This window comes from Eubalaena glacialis, chromosome 16, assembly GCF_028564815.1.
Source record: "Eubalaena glacialis isolate mEubGla1 chromosome 16, mEubGla1.1.hap2.+ XY, whole genome shotgun sequence".
Taxonomy (NCBI): Eukaryota; Metazoa; Chordata; class Mammalia; order Artiodactyla; family Balaenidae; genus Eubalaena; species Eubalaena glacialis.
This window is the reverse complement of record NC_083731.1, coordinates 78,553,760-78,574,594: the sequence shown is the minus strand read 5'-3', so window position 1 is coordinate 78,574,594 and position 20,835 is coordinate 78,553,760. Positions and strand designations below refer to the sequence as shown.

General features: G+C 42.2%; 1 protein-coding gene across 5 annotated transcripts in view; it reads right to left on the bottom strand.

Annotated features, from left to right (window-relative positions):
* Positions 1-20,835, bottom strand: part of DCLK1 (doublecortin like kinase 1) — a 335,395-nt gene that overhangs the window by 85,661 nt on the left and 228,899 nt on the right. For all 5 annotated transcript variants that reach the window (XM_061171238.1, XM_061171239.1, XM_061171240.1 and 2 more), the window contains exon 5: positions 12,137-12,253. In XM_061171238.1, coding sequence (XP_061027221.1) covers positions 12,137-12,253 — 117 coding nt within the window. The remainder of the gene's footprint in view (positions 1-12,136; positions 12,254-20,835) is intronic.

The following is a 20,835-nucleotide window of genomic DNA, read 5'->3' as shown; positions in this document are numbered from 1 at the left end:
CAGTGTTACGGAATGTTCTAATTTCATTCTTTTACATGTAGCTGTACAGTTTTCCCAGCACCACTTATTGAAGAGGCTGTCTTTTCTCCATTGTATATTCTTGGCTCCTTTATCAAAGATAAGATGACCATATGTGCGTGGGTTTATCTCTGGGCTTTCTATACTGTTCCATTGATCTATATTTCTGTTTTTGTGCCAGTACCATACTGTTATCATTACTGTAGCTTTGTAATATAGTCTGAAGTCAGGGAGCCTGATTCCTCCAGCTCCGTTTTTCTTTCTCAAGATTGCTTTGGCTATTCGGGGTCTTTTGTGTTTCCCTACAAATTGTGAAATTTTTTGTTCTATTTCTGCAAAAAATGCCACTGGTAGTTTGATAGGGATTGCACTGAATCTGTAGATTGCTTTGGGTAGTACAGTCATTTTCACAATGTTGATTCTTCCAATCCAAGGATATGGTATATCTCTCCATCTATTTGTGTTGTCTTTAATTTCCTTCATCAGTGTCTTATAGTTTTATGCATACAGATCTTTTGTCCCCTTAGGTAGGTTTATTCCTAGGTATTTTATTCTTTTTGTTGCAATGGTAAATGGGAGTGTTTCCTTAATTTCTCTTTCAGATTTTTCATCATTAGTGTATAGGAATGCAAGAGATTTCTGTGCATTAATTTTGTATCCTGCTACTTTAGCAAATTCATTGATTAGCTCCAGTACTTTTCTGGTAGCATCTTTAGGATTCTCTATGTATGGTATCATGTCATCTGCAAACAGTGACAGCTTTACTGCTTCTTTTCCGATTTGGATTCCTTTTATTTTTTATTTATTTATTTTATTCATTTATTCCTTTTTTCTTTTCTGATTGCTGTGGGTAAAACTTCCAAAACTATGTTGAATATTAGTGGTGAGAGTGGACAACCTTGTCTTGTTCCTGATCTTAGAGGAAATGGTTTCAGTTTTTCACCATTGAGAATGATGTTGGCTGTGGGTTTGTCATATATGGCCTTTATTATGTTGAGGTAAGCTCCCTCTATTCCTACTTTCTGGAGGGTTTTTATCATAAATGGGTGTTGAATTTTGTCGAAAGCTTTTTCTGCATCTATTGAGATGATCATATGGTTTTTCTCCTTCAGTTTGTTAAGACGGTTTATCACATTGATTGATTTGCGTATATTGAAGAATCCTTGCGTTCCTGGGAAAAACCCCACTTGATCATGGTGTATAATCCTTTTAATGTGCTGTTGGATTCTGTTTGTTTGTATTCTGTTGAGGATTTTTGAATCTATGTTCATCAGTGATATTGGCCTGCAGTTTTTTTTCTTTGTGACATCTTTGTCTGGTTTTGGTATCAGGGTGATGGGCACCTCATAGAATGAGTTTGGGAGTGTTCCTCTCTCTGCTATATTTTGGAAGAGTTTGAGAAGGATAGGTGTTAGCTCTTCTCTAAATGTTTAATAGAATTCTCCTGTGAAGCCATCTGATCCTGGGCTTTTGTTTGTTGGAAGATTTTTAATCACAGTTTCAATTTCAGTGTTTGTGATTGGTCTGTTTATATTTTCTATTTCTTCCTGGTTCAGTCTTCCAGGTTGTCCATTTTATTGGCATATAGTTGCTTGTAGTAATCTCTCATGATCCTCTGTATTTCTACAGTGTCAGTTGTTACTTCTACTTTTTCATTTCTAATTCTGTTGATTTGAGTCGTCTCCCTTTTTTTCTTGATGAGTCTGGCTAATGGTTTATCAATTTTATTTATCTTCTCAAAGAACCAGCTTATAGTTTTCTTGACCTTTGCTACTGTTCCCTTCATTTCTTTTTCATTTACTTCTAATCTGATCTTCATGATTTCTTTCCTTCTGCTAACTTTGGGTTTTTTCTGTTCTTCTTTCTCTAATTGCTTTAGGTATAAGGTTAGGTTGTTTGAGATTTTTCTTGTTTCTTGAGGTAGGACTGTATTGTTATAAACTTCCCTCTTAGAACTGCTTTTGCTGCATCCTATAGGTTTTGGGTCATCATGTTTTCATTGTCATTTGTTTCTAATGACAAATGTCCTCTTTGATTTCTTCAGTGATCTCTTGGTTATTTAGTAGTGTATTGTTTAGCCTCCATGTGTTTGTGTTTTTTATGTTTTTTTCCCTGTAATTGATTTCTAATCTCATAGCGTTGTGGTCAGAAAAGATGCCTGATACGATTTCAATTTTCTTAAATTTACCAAGGCTTGATTTGTGCCCCAAGATATGATCTATCCTGGAGAATGTTCCATGAGCACTTGAGAAGAAAGTGTATTCTGTTGTTTTTGGATGGAATGTCCTATACATATCAATTAAGTCCATCTTGTTTAATGTATCATTTAAAGCTTGTGTTTCCTTATTTATTTTCATTTTGGATGATCTGTCCATTGGTGAAAGTGGGTTGTTAAAGTCCCCTACTATGATTGTGTTACTGTCGATTTCCCCTTTTATGGCTGTTAGTATTTGCCTTATGTATTGAGGTGCTCCTATGTTGGGTGCATAAATATTTACAACTGTTATATCTTTTTCTTGGATTGATCCCTTGATCATTATGTAGTGTCCTTCTTTGTCTCTTGTAATAGTCTTTTTTTTTTTTTTTAATTTATTTATTTATTATTTATGGCTGTGTTGGGTCTTCGTTTCTGTGCAAGGGCTTTCTCCAGTTGCGGCAAGCGGGGGCCACCCTTCATCGCGGTGCACGGGCCCCTCATTATCGCGGCCTCTCTTGTTGCGGAGCACAGGCTCCAGACGCGCAGGCCCAGCAACCGTGGCCCACGGGCTTAGTCGCTCCGCGGCATATGGGATCTTCCCGGACCAGGGCTCGAACCCGTGCCCCCTGCACCGGCAGGCAGACTCCCAACCACTGCGCCACCAGGGAAGCCCTCTTGTAATAGTCTTTATTTTAAAGCCTATTTTGTCTGATATGAGAATTGCTACTCCAGCTTTCTTTTGATTTCCATTTGCATGGAATATCTTTTTCCATCCCGTCACTTTCAGTCTGTATGTGTCACTAGGTCTGAAGTGGGTTTCTTGTAGACAGCATATATACGGATCTTGTTTTTGTATCCATTCAGTAAGCCTGTGTCTTTTGGTTGGAGAATTTAATCCATTCACATTTAAGGTTATTATCAATATGTATGTTCCTATTACCATTTTCTTAATTGTTTTGGGTTTGTTTTTGTAGGTCCTTTTCTTCTCTTGTGTTTCCTGCCTAGAGAAATTCCTTTAGCATTTGTTGTAAAGCTGGTTGGTGTTGTTGAATTCTCTTAACTTCTGCTTGTCTGTAAAGGTTTTAATTTCTCCGTCGAATTTGAATGAGATCCTTGCTGGGTAGAGTAATCTTGGTTGGAGGTTTTTCCCCTTCATCACTTTAAATATGTCCTGCCACTCCCTTCTGGCTTGCAGAGTTTCTGCTGAAAGATCAGCTGTTAACCTTATGGGGATTCCCTTGCATGTTATTTGTTACTTTGCCCTTGCTGCTTTTAATATTTTTTTCTTTGTATTTAATTTTTGGTTGTATTTGTATTTAATTTAGCTTGATTAATATGTGTCTTGGCCTGTTTCTCCTTGGATTTATCCTGTATGGGACTCTCTGTGTTTCCTGGACTTGATTATTTCCTTTCCCATATTAGGGAAGTTTCCAACTATAATCTCTTCAAATATTTTCTCAGTCCCTTTCTTTTTCTCTTCTTCTTCTGGGACCCCTATAATTCGAATGTTGGTGCATTTAATGTTGTCCCCAAGGTCTCAGAGACTGTCCTCAATTCTTTTGATTCTTTTTTCTTTATTCTGCTCTGCGGTAGTTATTTCCACTATTTTATCTTCCAGGTCACTTATCCATCCTTCTGCCTCAGTTATTCTGTAACTGATTCCTTCTAGAGAATTTTTAATTTCATTTATTGTGTTATTCATCATTGTTTGTTTGCTCTTTGGTTCTTTTAGGTCCTTGTTAAATGTTTCTTGTATTTTCTCCATTCTATTTCCACGATTTTGGATCATCTTTACTACCATTACTCTGAATTCTTTGTCAGGTAGACTGCCTATTTCCTCTTCATTTGTTTGGTCTGGTGGGTTTTTACCTTGCTTCTTCATCTGCTGCATATTTCTCTGTCTTCTCATTTTGTTTAAGTTACTGTGTTTGGGGTCTCCTTTTCACAGGATGCAGGTGCGTAGTTCCCATTGTTTTTGGTGTCTGCCCCCAGTGGGTGAGGTTGGTTCAGAGGCTTGTGTAGGCTTCCTGGTGGAGGGGACTGGTGCCTGTGTTCCAGTGGGTGGGGCTGGATCTTGTCTTTCTAGTGGGCACGGTTGTGTCTGGTGGTGTATTTTGGGGTGTCTGTAAACTTAGTATGATTTTAGGCAGTCTCTCTGCTAATGGGTGGGGTTGTATTCCTGTCTTGCTAGTTGATTGGCATGGGGCGTCCAGCACTGGACCTTGCTGGCCGTTGGGTGGAGCTGGGTCTTAGCGTTGAGATGGAGATCTCTGGGAGAGCTCTCACCAATTGATATTATGTGGGGCTGGGAGGTCTCTGGTGGTCCAATGTCCTGAACTCAGCTCTCCCACCTCAGAGGGTCAGGCCTGACACCAGACCAGAGCATCAAGACCCTGTCAGCCACACGGCTCAGAAGAAAAGGGAGAAAAAAAGAAAGAAAAAAATAATAATAATAAATTTTAAAAATTATTAAAATAAAAAATTAAAAAAATAATAATAATAAAAAAGAAGATAGCAACCAAACCAATAAACAAAGCCACCAAGAATAACAAGTGTTAAAAACTATACTAAGATAAACATAAAAATCAGAAACAAATCAGTCACGGACAGCAAACCCCAAGTCTACAGTTGCTCCCAAAGTCCACCTCCTCAATTTTAGGATGATTCGTTGTCTATTCAGGTATTCCAGAGATGCAGGGTACATCAAGCTGACTGTGGAGATTTAATCCGCTGCTCCTGAGGCTGCTGGGAGAGATTTCCCTTTCTTTTCTTTGTTCGCACAGCTCCCGGGGTTCAGCTTTGGATCTGGCCCCGTCTCTGCGTGTAGGTCGCCTGAGGGCATCTGTTCTTTGCTCAGACAGGACGGGGTTAAAGCAGAGGCTGATTAGGGGGCTCTGGCTCACTCATGCCGGGGGAGGGAGGGGTACAGTAGTTATAATTGGAATGCTGGGTGAGCCTGTGGTGGCAGAGGCCAGTGTGTGTTCAGCCTGAGGCATGCCGTGTGTTCTCCCAGGGAACTTGTCCTTGGATCACGGGACCCTGGCAGTGGCGGGCTGCACAGGCTCCCAGGAGGGGAGGTGTGGATAGTGACCTGTGCTTGCACACAGGATTCTTGGTGGCTGCAGCAGCATCGTTAGCATTTCATGCCTATCTCTGGGTTCCGAGCTGATAGCTTCGACTCACGCCCGTCTCTGGAGCTCATTTAGGTGGTGCTCTGCCTTCTGCAGGCAGACAGGGGAAGAATCCCCTCTCCTCACGCACCCTGAAACAGTGGTCTCTTGCCTCTTAGGCAGTTCCAGACTTTTTCCCGGACTCCCTCCCGGCTAGCTGTGGCGCACTAGCCCCCTTCAGGCTGTGTTCACACAGCCAACCCCAGTCCTCTCCCTGGGATCTGACCTCTGACGCTGGAGGCTCAGCTCCCAGCCCCCACTTGCCCCAGCGGGTGAGCAGACAAGCCTCTCGGGCTGGTGAGTGCTGGTCGGCACTGATCCTCTGTGCGGGAATCTCTCCGCTTTGCCCTCCGCACCTCTGTTGCTGCGCTCTCCTCCGTGGCTCCGAAGCATTCCCCCCTGCCCACGCCACGTCTCCACCACAGAAGGGGCTTCCTAGTGTGTGGAAACTTTTCCTCCTTCACAGCTCCCTCCCAGAGGTGCAGGTCCCATCCCTATTCTTTTGTCTCTGTTTTTTTGTTTTTTTGTTTTTTGCCCTACCCAGGTACGTGGGGATTTTCTTGCCTTTTGGGAAGTCTGAGGTCTTCTGCCAGCGTTCAGTAGGTGTTCTGTAGGAGTTGTTCCACATGTAGATGTATTTCTGATGTATTTGTGGGGAGGAAGGTGATCTCCACATCTTACTCCTCTGCCATCTTGAAGGTCCTCCTGATGTGCTCTTATAACTGCAGATGTTCCCCGTGGTTCCATTTTCATCCTTATCCTTACAAATCTCTCCTTGGGTTGAGGGGAGAGGTATTTTACATTTCTATTATTTAAATCACTACTATATGCCAGGGTCTCTCAAATACATATTGTCAGCTCACATCTGACTTACCCACCGTTCCTTACTACTTGCCCACTGATGCTTCTGAAGCATCTCACATGGGACAGGTCTAAAATGGGACCCATTCCTACCTCTCCTCCTCGATTGGCAAACCTGCTCCTCATCTCTGATGCCTCTCTCTTTCTCTGGCCTCATATCCAGTGAAATTCCTGGCTTCATTTCCCTTTTGAAGTCTCCCCCATTTTAAGCATTGTTGTTTAAATTCTGTCCTAACAATTCTTTCCAGGATGACTTCATGGAGCCTTCCTGGCTCTTGGCTCTTCACGTGTAGCCATCCTCTCTACCACTGTACCATTGTTTCCAAAATTCAGATAAAAATCAAATCATGGCCTTACTAAAAATCCCTTTTCACCCCCTAATACCTACAACAAAATTATGCCTTCATGGCCCTGTGCAATCTCAGCGCAACCAACTAGGCTACCACCATCTTCTCCCTTTCCTGTAATTCTACCATTCATTTTTATCGGACTAGCCACTGCTCCTTAAACATGCCATATACTTCCATGCCTTTGCGCCTTAACTCTCATTGTTTTCTCAGGTGCTGATGTCCTCCTGGCCCTTCTCCTGGCAAGATCCTTCATGTCCTGATTTATAAGTCTTTTTTCTCTGACCCTATTAATGAGATTTAGCCCCTTCTTTCTCTGGGCTGTCATAGCCCTTATGACACTATCATAGTGTTATATACGTTTGTTTCCCAACTTGAAGATTAGAACTGCGGTTTAATCATCTTTGTATCCTTACAAACTAATACAAGCCTGGCACACAGTAGATGCTCAGGAAATATTTATTTAATTAACATGGAGCATTAGCAGTGAGGACATTACAACAGGAGTTGACACAGAGTGCTGCCCCCACAAAGACGGTGGGTCAAGATAACGGTTCAAAGTTTGAAAGAGTATCTTTGGAAATACTCACCTGCTGAGAGTGAGTGCTAGGGGCAGTTGATGGGTACAGGGAAAGAGAATGGAAGGAGGATTCAGCATTATATGCAGCAAAAAATTCTAAAAACACAGGGAATGAATCATCAGCTCTCTTGATTTTCTTCGTGCATTTTGTTTTCAACAATTCTCTTGGAATCCCAAAGCAGAAAAGATCCTCTATAGAAAATACATGGCTGAAATCTCTACACTAAAGGAAAAAGACTGAGCTAAAAAATTAATAGCTAGCAATCTGCCTTTGAAGGTGTTTGATGTAAATTTTAACAATTGACAAATTGGACCAGTAAGCTGATTAAAATTCTCTTTGCTTCCCCAGCTTTGCTTCTTATCTGCATATGTTGCATAAAATATTTTTATATAACTGTAAAAAAGTAAAATTTGACTAGCATAAATAAAAAGACTTCAGGATTTCAAGAGTCACATACAAGTAAGTTTTAAGCCTGGGAAATACGGAATGATGCTTCTGTCATGGTAGAAGGTCATTAACTAAGGCATCCAGATTTCCCTCTTTCAAATGTTCACTCTTGCAACTCTCACATCACTAGTCCATGGTGGGTTCTCAATGCATATTGAATGAATGAATGGTTGTTGCTATGAGTGTTTCTACCTTAGACTATAAGCTTCTGGAGGGCAAGAAAGTGCATCAGCTCATGCTTGGATTGATGAACGTAAGGCACCCACGGGGCACTCAGTTATGTTTGTCATGGCTTGTATAGATAGAGATTCTAAACAGAAGGAGTCACTCTACAAAAAAAAAAAAAAAAAACTGGCCGTCCATCTAAATGGGAACAAAACTAAAACAAACAAACAAACCCATGTTTTTCTAAGAAATCTAAGAAGAGGTCAAAATTTTGAAATCTCTACGTTTTTAAGGAGGACTACAGTAATGAAAATTCAAGATAGGTAAATGTGGTTTTCTTATGCTTTTAATATTAAGAAAACAATATAAAGTAAAACGAAAGCTTATCCATTCTTACTGAAATTGAATGAGTGCACAGAATACTCTTATTTGGGGAGATACTTTTTTATAACTTCCCTATGCAGATAAAGGAATTTGTTGAAAAGAAATTCACTTTTAAATTACACATTTTATGAGATGTCTGTGTTCCAAAGACAGACACATGAATAAAGATTCAACCCACATTAAACTCTCTTTATGATGCTCTTATGTATTCTTGTTCCTTTAAGAAGCTAAAACCCGTTTTCCCCATTTCTTAGTGATACCTCATTCAATGTCTCCGCACACAATTGTCTGGGGGCTCCTTATTCTTCTTTTGTTATTAAGACTTCTGGTTTCTTTTCTTCTAGCTCCAATTTGCCTTCTTTGGACCCTTTCTGTTACAGAGACTAATAATAATTCAACCGCTATGTGAATTATGTTATCTATAAATTATGTAGGGGGCTTGAACTGTGTGCTTCTTGAGCGGAGGGGCTGTTTCTTTCATCTCTGCATTATTGGCGCCTAGCAAGTGCCTGACACTAGCAGGCCTGAACTGGATATTTCTGAATGTCTAAATGAATACCTTACATTAATAAAACACCTCTAACTTCTTCTAGTCCCAAGAAGAGAAATGAGTAAGGAGCAAAGACAAGATTTACCAAGGATTCTCATTCTTATTCTAAGACTGACTTACAAAGGAAAGTTTCTGTCTACCACTGACATACATCCTGAAGTCAGGGTGAATCATTTCACCCCCCAGAATGCTGGTGTCTGGGACTAACGCTTAGGCTTCTGTTGCAAAGGGTTATGATGTTGTAAATTTCAATCTTAAACTAGGTACTGCATCAGTTATTTCCTTAAGATCAAAATTTTAATAAGCAGACGTGAAGAAGCAGGTATCGAGAATGGCCAGCCTGCTGTATCCAGAGCACTGGAAGCCCCACGTGCCAGCTCTGAGTTGGCACTATTAACTCTGTGACTCTGGGCCAAGCAGTTCTCCCAGCTCTATGCCTGCTTCCTCATTTAAAAACTAGAGTATATGATTATATAACAAAGAATAATGTCTTGTCTTACTTGTTGTTGGGAGATTGTTGGGAGGATCAAAATAGATCAGAGATAAAAGTTCTATGTAAACTCTGACGTTTCATTTAAATGTAAGCCAACAATATGACCACAAACAACATGGGAACCTACAAATCTTAACTCTATACGATGTTCCAATCTCCATATCATGCAGGAAGATGAATATTGGAAGTAGAAATTTTAAAACTGAAGGAGAAATCATTTCAAACTTTAGGTTCTTGTGTAAGGGGGAAAAACAAAGATTACTTAATGTTAAAAAGTCAGGTTCATGGTGGAATGGGGCTTGGGACAACATCAATGTTTAAGGAGTATTAAAGGAAAATTGTTCACATTCCAGTCCTACGATTCATGGAAAACACTGAACAGGCTATTTTCAGAAAATTCGGATACAGTCAATATAGAGATAATTCACTGCTCCTTTCCACGGTTTCAAGAGACAAACCTGAGTAGAGACAGGAATCTTAGGCTAGTTCAGTGGAGGGGGCCAAGGCAGGTGATCCCCTGACATCCAGCATCTGCACTTGCCGCGAAAAGATATGTAAACACCACTGGACTTCCTAAACCCTGCGTTTAGGTCCCGGGGAAAGGGAGGGATCGTGGGGTCCCTGGCGTAATCCACTCATTTGCGACTGGGTATTGCTGCTCTATAAACCCTCTCTAAATTAGAATCATCCAGAGGAAGGTGGGAAGATTTGATAGCAAGTCAGAATCAAGAGACAGTCATCACATATTATAAGCTCTTATATAACCAGGAAATGATTGTATGATATCTTCTAAATCAAAATGCAAGAAGTTGAAAACTTGATATGCGTAAAAGGCTTATATTAAAGAAAACATGATCAGTGCTTTTTAATTAATTTTGGCCTAAAAGTTAAAGATACCTTGACTGAAGTGTTAATTTTTCAAGAACATATTGATTTTAGAATGGATCTGGATTCTGCTTTCTGCATGGAAATGATAACTCCCTGGCATGGCATACCTATCACACATTACAAGTGATTGCTGGTCAAACCAACCAGGTTCTAACTATAGTGGAAAAGAGATTCAGGGAAACAACAGAAAATAGAAATGATTGTTTGAATCAATCTATCAATTTTGAGGTAATGTATCCTATGCATTTTAAACTTCTAAAGGGAATGGTTCCAAACGTTGGCGGTGACAAATACAAATACATTTAATACATTTGCCTATCTCCTCTTTTTAGTTTCCAGAATTACTTTTGGTAAATGATATATTCATCTTTATTTATAAGATTATAATTAAATACATTTATAAGATTTATATAATCTTAAAAGATGCTGAATAGTAACTATGTGACCAATTAATTCCAAAGTGAAACAATTTCCTATATTCATTATTATCTTTTTAAGATCAGATGTATGATTCTTTTTTTCTTAACTGAAATTTTAGCTTCCTTTTTGAAATAAAACAGGCTCTTCACTATTTACAAGGTTATTTATTTCTGAGCTGCAAAAATTCTCTCTCCCTTTTTTTGCTCTGTATTACCATCTTTTCCTCCTGTAGGCCTCCATTCAATCTTGGCTGCCATGATTAGACAGCCAGAAAGGGACAGTGGCAGTTCATCGGTGCCAACACAGAGTGAGGAGAAGGTCTCTGCAGACCTGTCTAGGGAATAGCAGCAATTAGCAATGCCCCCAGGGGAAGGCAACTCTTAAAGAACTAACATGGGCCCGGTGGTCTAGCTCTCCAGCCAACTAAGAGTCCCTTCTTCCAAGACTGACTTCAGAGGTTTCAATTTTAGTTTTTACTAGGAAAAATAGTTTATATCACCTCCAATTTTAAATAGGGAGGTTATAACTCACACTGGGCAGTGGTGCCAGAGGTAGGCCCTGTAGCCCCAGCCTAGAGATCTTTTCACATCCCTCTGGGACCACACTGCTAAGTACAAGAAGGCTTCAATATAGACCTTATAGGTCTTGGTCCCTATTTATAAGAGCTTCCCTGCCTTCATAAAATCAGGTGACAATCACTTTGATGTATGTATCATTTAATAATTCACATTCAACAGTTTCTAGCATTTAATAAATAATTCCCTTCCATCGTGAAATAGACCTTATACCTAAGACCCAAACAAACAAACTGATTCATGTCAGTTTTTTTTTTTAAGATTTTTTTTTTTTTTTTTGATGTGGACCATTTTTAAAGTCTTTATTGAATTTGTTACACTATTGTTTCTGTTTTATGTTTCGGTTTTTTGGCTGCGAGGCATGTGGAATCTTAGCTCCCCGACCAGGGATCGAACCCGCACCCCTTACACTGGAAGGCGCAGTCTTAACCACTGGACCGCCAGGGAAGTCCCAACTGATGTCAGACTTAAGACCAAAGAAGGAAAAGGTAGGGCTGAGGCCGTCATCCTATAAGTACACATCCTGCTCCAACACCAGCACTAGAACCCAAGTACAGACAGGTCACAGGCCCAGAGTCACTGCAGCTACCCCAGCACCAGTCTCTCCTCACGGCTTTTAGCCCCAGGGCCATGCTGGGGCCAGAGTAAAAAATGTGTTAAAGGCTCAGCAAATACAAACTGTAAACTGCTCACCAGCCAGTCCGAAGAAGAACAAATGCTTTAACAGAGATTTCTGGAGCTGGGGGCCTTTAGCCTAAAAAATAATTTTTGCAGCAGAAATGATGCAAGTCAGGAGCGTACTTCTATCTGTGGGCAAGTCTGGGTTTTCTGAATCTTTACTAAGTTTTCCCGAACCTGATGCTTTTTCTTACAGCCAACATGCTAGACTCTGGCAAATCTGTTCCACCACTTGAACATGTTCTAAAATTATAAACCGGAATCTACACTCTCTTGAAATCTCACGCTCTGGGCTTCACACACCCTCTGCTCATTGTGTGTCAGAAACAAGGCAGTCGCTGCAGGCTCCTCTGCAGCTTTACCTGAGCTGGTTGATGCCGGGGATTTGCTGCGCCGGGAAGGCCCTGGGCTCTTGGTGGTGCTCCTGCGGGATGATGAAGCTATTTTGGTGTAAGAAGTGGACTTCACCACTCGACATTCTGGGGAAAGAAGAAAGGCCACACATCATTACAGGGTCACGCACATACCATTCGAAATGTACAATAAACCTGGAAGTAGAAATAAACAGCCATCCTTGGTCACACGTGCTTCCTGCCGGCCCAGTATGTGTCTATGACGACAGAACCAAAAAAAAAAAAACAACCAGAAAGGGCACAGTGGGCATCTTAGACATCACAGTAAATATGGTTGTCCCTCTGTATCCATGGGGATTTGGTTCCGGGACCACAAGCCCCCAGCCACCACCACCATTGGCTGCTCGGGTCCTGCCCAGGTGGACCTGCAGGAGATGCCAATTTCTTTAAAAAAAAGAACAAGAACAAACTACACGTATGAACGTATCAGCACAAATTAAAAGGTGGAAGTAAGCAAGAAGCATAACATAATGCTATCAGAAGACGCGATCAGAACCACCATGTGAATAGTGCCTGAGAGGGTGTCTACGGAGGTTTTAATTCCCAAAACAGACCTTTGGACCATGTGAAGAGGACATCCACTTGGCTCAAGGCTCTGTCCACACAACTGACAACACATCCTGGAGTTTGTCCCAGCCTTTGGACGTTGGTCTGGCCTTTCGGAAGTACATTAGCAATCAAATCGGACTGCTGGCATGCTGCCTGACCACTGGCGTGCTTCCGATTACATTTTTACAAAGTGTCCGCTCCATGCCAGGTGCTGAGCCCTGCAGGCACGACAGGGAACACACACGGTTTGGGAACTAGAAACACCGCCCACCTGGTAGTCCAGCATGGAATCTTTTAACCAGCGAGGGCTCTTTTCTGCTAATTTTTATTTTGTGGACCTCATGTTTGAAAAATGTTGGCTTATGAAACAAATTGCATAAAGTAACAATACATTTCTCAGTTTAAACGAAAACCAGGACTATAACGAGGGCAAGATGACCAAGACTTTTGGTCCTAGGTCCCGAATGTTTAGAGGTCACATAAATTTAAGATAATAATTTAAAAAGCTCGGTATCTAGCTAGCAGGGATGAATGGTTAAAAGAGAAAGCTACCAGATGGTGCACACTGGTAATAACACCCATCTGTGAGCTGCAACGTGAGTTAAAAAGTTGACTTTAGGGTTTGTCGCAGGCTGTTTGCCACAGGAGCCAGAGTTGCTAGTTATGGGCCCCACCTACCAGCCAGGGCTCGGGATCAGCATAATAGAACCAATCTCACCACACCAAGCCGACATTTTTCCAGCTCCCAGAAAGAAAGTCGGTATTTTCGTCACATGGCTAAGTCTTACCAGAGCAAATGTAGGCGTTTTATTTGATTTTCAGAGTATTGAAAAAAACCCTGTGGACTCATGCCATGCTTCTACAGCTTCTACAGCTTCTCTTGAGCTTAGTTCTCACCATACTATTAATCTATCAAAAGTATTCATTTACTCCTCTGCCTCCCCACCCCTTACTCCCTTGGGTACCACCTAGGCCTGGCATATTTAAAAGGACGGAAGAGCTGTTCAGTAAGTATTGGCCCACATTGTTATTGATCTTGTTACTACTTGTGTGAACTCTTACTATTCATTAAAGTAATCCAACCTCTCATTTTACAGATAAGGAAACTGAGTCTCCGAAAGGCTAAGTGACTTGCATCAGAATCGAAGTCTCTCGGTTTAGTGGCTTCCTCACCACCCCAGGATCTGATGTGGTGGCCTAAGCAGGCTGCTTCATTGTGAATCAAGGCTGGAAAATTGTTATCAGTGCCCATGGCTGAAGGCTGGAAAGTTGTTATCAGTGCCCATGGTCGAAGACAGACAAGTGGGTGATGGCGGACAATGGGAAGGACGGCAAACAACCAGTTCTCATATCAAAGTTAAATTAAAATTTAAATACTAAAGCTGCAATTCAATCAACATGCTTATTGCATCCCCCCAAAAAAGAAACAATGAACTCTCTTTCAGAAGTGGAATCATAGTGAAGCGATCGCTTGGGGGATCATGGAGTCTGAAAGATAATTACAAGTATTACAAATCGCATACCACTTGCCTTCAGTATAAGAGCGAAGCTTCATGAGTCATACAGGGGATTAGGATAATTCTGAAAGGCTAGGACTGAATACAGGAAAACAGAGACAAAACAATGATAGTAACTGCTTTTTTTCCCAAGGTCAAAATAAAACCAATCGAAGAAAATTGCACTGCCAAGCCATAAATTATAAAAAAAAAAAAAAAAAAAAAAAAAAACCAAAAGACTTCAACCACCTTTCCCATTAAAGTTTAGATTTTAAGTATTTTAATTAATTTAAATGGGAATGGTATTTTATGGTGGTAAAAGATGCCGTGAAGGACAAATGCTTCATTCCTTTGGAGAGCATGCCAAGATCTTTGTCAGCTTAAAACCACAATTTAGAAACATCGTGCGTAACATGATGTACACGGCCAGTAAAGTAGAAAACCTTATTTGTTCTCACGAAGGACATTTCAGAGAGTCTGGCAAGGAAGCAGACAGCACCCTGCACCCTCCCCTCTCTTCTGGGGTCATTTGCCTTTGAGGGCAATCCCTTCCTTCTGGTATTTTTGGCACTCTCACATTAAGCGGGCTGCACTTCCTTTGGCTGTGGGGATACTGGACAACACGGACACTTCTTAAGGAGGATGAGATTGAAGGAAGCTTCAGGAGAGTAATTTCTCTTGCTACTGAAGATCGCAGCCTACCCAAGTACAGAAAATCAGATGAAGCACATTAACTGGGTCTCTGATGACTGAACCCCCCCATAGCAAGCAAGCAAGCAAGCAAGGTCTGATTAAATCTCTGCTTCAGAAAGTCCCTGTAATCATAGTTCTATGAGGGGGAAAGTACCATTCTCCATATGGTCTGTACTAATGTTAGCTTTACAGACGTTCTCAGAATTTGGTAAGACAGAAGTTACGACATTTCCCACCTTCACCCTGGACCCCAACTCAAGAAACAGGCCTTCTGTGATGGCCAGATTTAGAGACAACCCAGATGCGGATGTAGAGGCAGGAAACTGGAGAAGGAATACATTCTTTGGCCACGTTCCCAGTGGCATGAGAACCTCCACGTATGCAGATTCTCCCCTGACTCAGAAACAGGTGGTAGGTGGGCTGATATATAACGAAAGGTGCTAAAGAATAGAAATGATTATAGAACTCTACTGGCGGCACCAGCAGTTCACCTGAGCTCACACAGCAGAGATGTTCATGCATTCAAAGGAGCCCACTAGTATCTTTTGGAGAATCTTGAAAGACAAAGGTGATGTCCCATAAATGCCTAGGCAGCTTTAGTGACATTTTGCATGCTCGCTAGAGGATATCCTTTAAACAAGGAATTTTTTACTCCTGTAATATCTTTTTTTTTACATAAATTTATTTTATTCATTTATTTTTGGCTGCGTTGGGTCTTCATTGCTGCACGCGGGCTTTCTCTACTTGCGACGAGCGGGGGCTACTCTTCATTGCGGTGTGTGGGCTTCTCACTGTGGTGGCTTCTCTTGTTGTGGAGCACGGGCTCTAGGTGGGCAGGCTTCAGTAGTTGTGGCTTGCGGGCTCTAGAGCGCAGGCTCAGTAGTTGTGGTGCACGGGCTTAGTTGCTCTGCGGCATGTGGGATCTTCCTGGACCAGGGATCGAACCTGTGTCCCCTGCATTGGCAGGCGGATTCTCAACCACTTCACTGCCAGGGAAGCCCTGTAATCTCTTTTTAAAACCAGCAGAATAAAATCACTGTCAGGCAGAGACCTCTCAGTGATCACAACTCTAAATTCAGTTGTTCTGAGCTATTCAGGAGATGGGCAAGTTCATCTAGAAGCATCCATTATCAGCAGTAGATGCTTTGTGCTTTCTTCCCCATCCTGATTACAAAGACAAGCTTCCTCTTAACTTGGCAAAGGTAAGAAGCTTCCAAATGGAACAATATTCCTCTCTGTGGCTATGTGCAAAAGACAGTCAGGGAGCCCATTTAGTTCTAGAGACTTTTTACAAATATGGTGCAAGCTTGGTCACCAAAAGAGAGAATCTGCAATTCTGGCTCTCTAACTGTCCAACGAGTAGCTCTCACATGTTCATATGCTCTGGGTTGGAAGGCACCCTCCAAGAATATCAAGGTTGTCAATGGTTACCCAATCAACTCTCTCCTCAATTCATGAATATCCTCTCCTACTGTCTCGGTAAGGGGCTGGCCAGCTTCTTCTTGATCACCTCCAGTGCCTTCTTCTTCACCACCTTCTGCCTCAAGGTTTTTGAAGCTCTGACCATCCTGCTTAGCCTCCAGTTTGTCAGCATGGGTGAGCTGAAAGACCAATCCTGGTATGACCTAGGCCAAAGTTTCCTTCCTATAGAAACATAATGATTCTTGAACTTCAGGGCAGTATTACAGGAAAATTCAAATGCTGGAAGGGTTGATCTGCATCTCCCTGGTGCAATGCTCTGATAAGGGCTGAGGTCCATCCTCTTGTTTCTGCACCACCTAGATTCAGAGCCAATCCTGACACTACAGTGAAACTCCCTTCCCTACTGGCAATGGGGTTTGGAACCAGTGTTACTTTCCTAAGCTCCAAAGGCAGCAGGTCTGGAATAAAAGCAGTGGAGACCGAAACACTTTAAACCATAGTTTTTTTAAAAATAAAGTCTGTAGCAGATTGAGCTGGAAGCAAAGACATCAGCTGGAGTGGCTTAGCTGGAGAATAAAGTCCCAGAAACTGAGATTTTTTAAGTACCTTCTAAAAATATAGCCACGCGTGTCTAAACCCAGAACCTAGACTGGCCCACCACTTTCAGAACCCCCAGCTCAGGACTCCAGATGGCACACACGTGTTCCCACGTGGCCCGGCTGCTGGCTGTGAAACTAACACGCACCAGCTCTGGAGGCACTTGATGGCTGAACGTTGACCCTTTCCATAACCTCTGCAGAAGCTTTTCTGGTGCTGGGATGTTCCGTCCTGACATCTCAAGAGTCACCACTCAGATCTACTGTTTTAATAGCACGAGTGATTCTCTTCCCCAAATACTTTCTTTTCTCCTGATAGTCAAACAAAAGCTAATTTTCCCTATGTAAGAGCTGAGTGTTACGTGGGAGCTGGTTTGCTCTAGGAGATTGCCTGGTAACCCAGGTTCCTGCTATCTTATGTCTGTCACCCCTAAGTGTCTTCCTCTACATGGTCCCAGCCGGCTCGTCGTGCAGTCTCCAAGTTTTAGCCCTTGGGGAAAAGAGGGAGGTTTCCAAACATTAGACAGGAAAAGCTGCTTTGTGCCTGTTCCACCGGATCTTCATTTCTTGACACTGATCTCATTCTTTCCTTTTTCCCACAACAACTGCACTGTTCAGTGCCAGTCGCTAGTTGAATCCCTGGTCTCTACCCACTGGATGCCAGTAGCACCTCCCTAGTTGTAAAGACCAAAAAATGTCTCCACATGTTGCCAAATGTCCCCTGGGGGGACTAGCCCTTGGTTAAGAACCACTTTTGGATGTCTCCATTAGCGATCTTTCCAATGGTCTTCAATAAATTCTTAAATTCCTCCTTGAGGGTGTTAATGAAGCCATCACCAACCACCTGCCTGGGGCCCTAAACAATGCATTCTGCACATTATTTCTGTAGATTTGGCCAACATGAATCGATAGTTTCGGGCATCTGTGCATCCACTGCAGTGTAGATGATGTGACTGGCAGTGTTGAAAGCCTTCCAATTGTCTGTTAAAATCAGATCAGCACCATTGTTTTTGCCATCTCTGAGAACATGGTGACATGGGGTCTTGAAACGCTGGTGGTTTCCTAGTTGAGAGTTTGGAAAATGGAGGAGGTCATGGGGGCACAGTGTAGAGAAAGAGGACTTGCATGTTGTGCTGAGCAAATCCGAGGGTTGCAGAAGGGCCAGGAGCATTGCCCGTAATCCAATGCACTCTCAGTCCAGTGCTCTCCCTTCCAGGTACCACTTAAGCTCTGCAATGACACGTTTGGAACCAATCCCAAAATAGTGCTACCCAAGCCATTTTAGTTGAGTGCAAATACCCAGGCAGGAGATTTCGGTTCTTACCTATTGAGACGGAAATTTGCAACCCTATTCATTAAGCCAGACAGCACTGCCTCAAAACAATGGAGTTATCCCTCTTCCGGCTTCCCCAGGCCAGCAATCAGGGCACACCTGAAGCCTTCCCCTTTTCCACTATAAAGCGTTCCCACTCCTCTGCCTGCCTTTGGGTCTCTCTCCGCCAAAATGCAAATGATGGTGGCTGACTCCTTTGCTTTAACAAGCTCACAGTAAATAGCCTTCCCTGGTTCTCACTGGTTGCTCTTTATTTCCACAACATGCACGGCTCTCCCTCTTAAGCTGGCCATAAAATGAAGTAACTAACTTGACTTGAGCATCAGGTTGTATGAAACAGGCTTACCTTTCTCCATTAGACTTATGACAACATCCACAGGAGGAAACAGCACATGAACATCTCCCATCTCACGACCTATGCTCACTGAGGCATGACGGTGCACATCATCCAAATGTCTTTTTTCTAAAGTGCATGTATTGATTTCCTGTGGCTGCCACAACAAATTACCAAAAATTTGTTGGCTTACAATGACCAAAATATATTCGCACATAGTTCTAGAGGCCAGAAATCTGAAATCAAGGTGTTGCAGGGCCACAGTCCCTTCGAAGGCTCTAGAGAATCTCTTTCTTGCCTCTTCCACCTTCTGGTGGTTCCAGGCATTCCTTGGCTTGTGGCCCCATCATGGAGATCTCTGCCTCCATCTTCACATGGACTTCCCCTAGGTGTGTCTGTGTTATCTTCTTTTGCTTCCTTCTTAGGTGGATATTTGCGATGGCATTTCAGGCTCAACTGGATGATCTAAGGTAATCTCATCTCAAGATCCTTCAATTAATTATATCTGCAAAGAAGCTTTTTCCAAGTAAGGTAACATTTACAAGTTGACATCTTGTGGCCTTTCAACCTATCACAGTGTGTGTGACGCAACTTTAGGACAAGCCTTTCTTGAAAACTTTTGTCATGATTCTGTTGTTACTCCCCCGCTTAAAACCCTTCTATGACTCCTTGCTGCTCTTTGAGAACATCCTTAGTGCAGCCTTTAAGGCCCCTGCCCACCTCAGCTCCTCTCTCTTCCTTCCTCTGGACACATTATTTTAGTTTCTGACAAACACTAAGTATCTTCCTGCCTCTGGGCTTTAGAACATTAATTTCCCTGCACAAGGAACAATTCCATCCTTGTGCTGGCTCACTTCAGCTCATACTTCCCTGCTCAGCTTAAATTCATCCATTTTGCAAATATTTACCAAGTCTCTGCTGTTTAAGTGCCAGGATGCAGCAGTAAATCAGAAGACAGGGTACCTACTCTGATGGAGTTTATACAGTAGAAGTTGAAATGGGCCTTAAAAACAAAAACAAGAACAAGAGCTGATTCTCTAAGTGCTTTGCCAAGGGGTGAAAGGAGGCTGTGACAGTGGCTGGGTGAGTGATTTCTCGATAGTGGTGGTCAGAGAAGGTCTCTGGATGTAGAGGACATCAAAGGTGAGCTCTGAACATAGGAAGGAACCAGCCACGGGTAGATTACAGGAAAGAGGGAGGTGGGGGCCAGATCAAGTCAGCGCTGGGGAGACCAAATAAGGGGTTTGGATTTTACTCTAAGCAAGATGGGAAGTTATAGAAGGGCTTTAAGCAAAGGCATTGTTCTGTTCTGATCTGTGAGTCTAAAAGATCACTCTGGGGCGAATCTAGGAGAGGAAGGGTGGTGGCTTGGACCAGGATGCAGGTAATAGAAATGGATGGACGAGAATGACTTGAGATGTGACGTGGAGGTCCAGTCCACAAAGCTTGAGGGTGACTGGGGGGTGGTGGGGAGGGTTGGGCAGGACAGTCCCAGCTAACACGATCTTTGTCAGGTATACTTCTGAGACCTACTGACTGGTCTACACAATGTAGTGGCTTCAGGTGCCAAAGGCAGGAGAGACCAAGAGTTTACCAAGGCCCATGGTCTTCCTTCAGGGTAAAGGACAGACTTTCCTACTCTTTAAAAATGCAGAATCTTTGTTCTTCTTTTGACCAACAGAATTAGAATCACTGGAGGTAGAACCTGAAGCGTTAAGAAAAATCCCCAGGTGATCCCGACGGTGTGTCCACAGACCAGAAACTTTTTGCCATTCTCTGGTATATAGATAAGAAAATTACTGAAGAAAATCCAGAGGCTCAGCATTTGAAGTAATTGTGCAACGTGGCATTTGGAACAAAGGATTAAACTAACAGCCTGAGGAGATAGATTAGCAAGATAAATCAGTCTTGAAAAAACAACAAATATCCATCCTATTGAGATTTGGTCCCAACTCAAATTTTCAAAAACAACCAACTGTCATCCTGAGACTCAGCCGAAAGCAGAGTTTGGAAGAAGAACAAGAGTTCACATTTATTAACAACTCATGACCACCTGGTTTTCATTAGCTACAAGATGGAAATGATCTGAAAGATAGATAATAGATAAATTACCCAAGAACCAAAAGGAAAAAAATGGGTACAAATTTATCCTAGAGAAAGGAAAAAGAAACAAAAGAAACCAAAAAAAAAAAAAAAAAATCATAGAAGTATGAACTGAAAAAAAT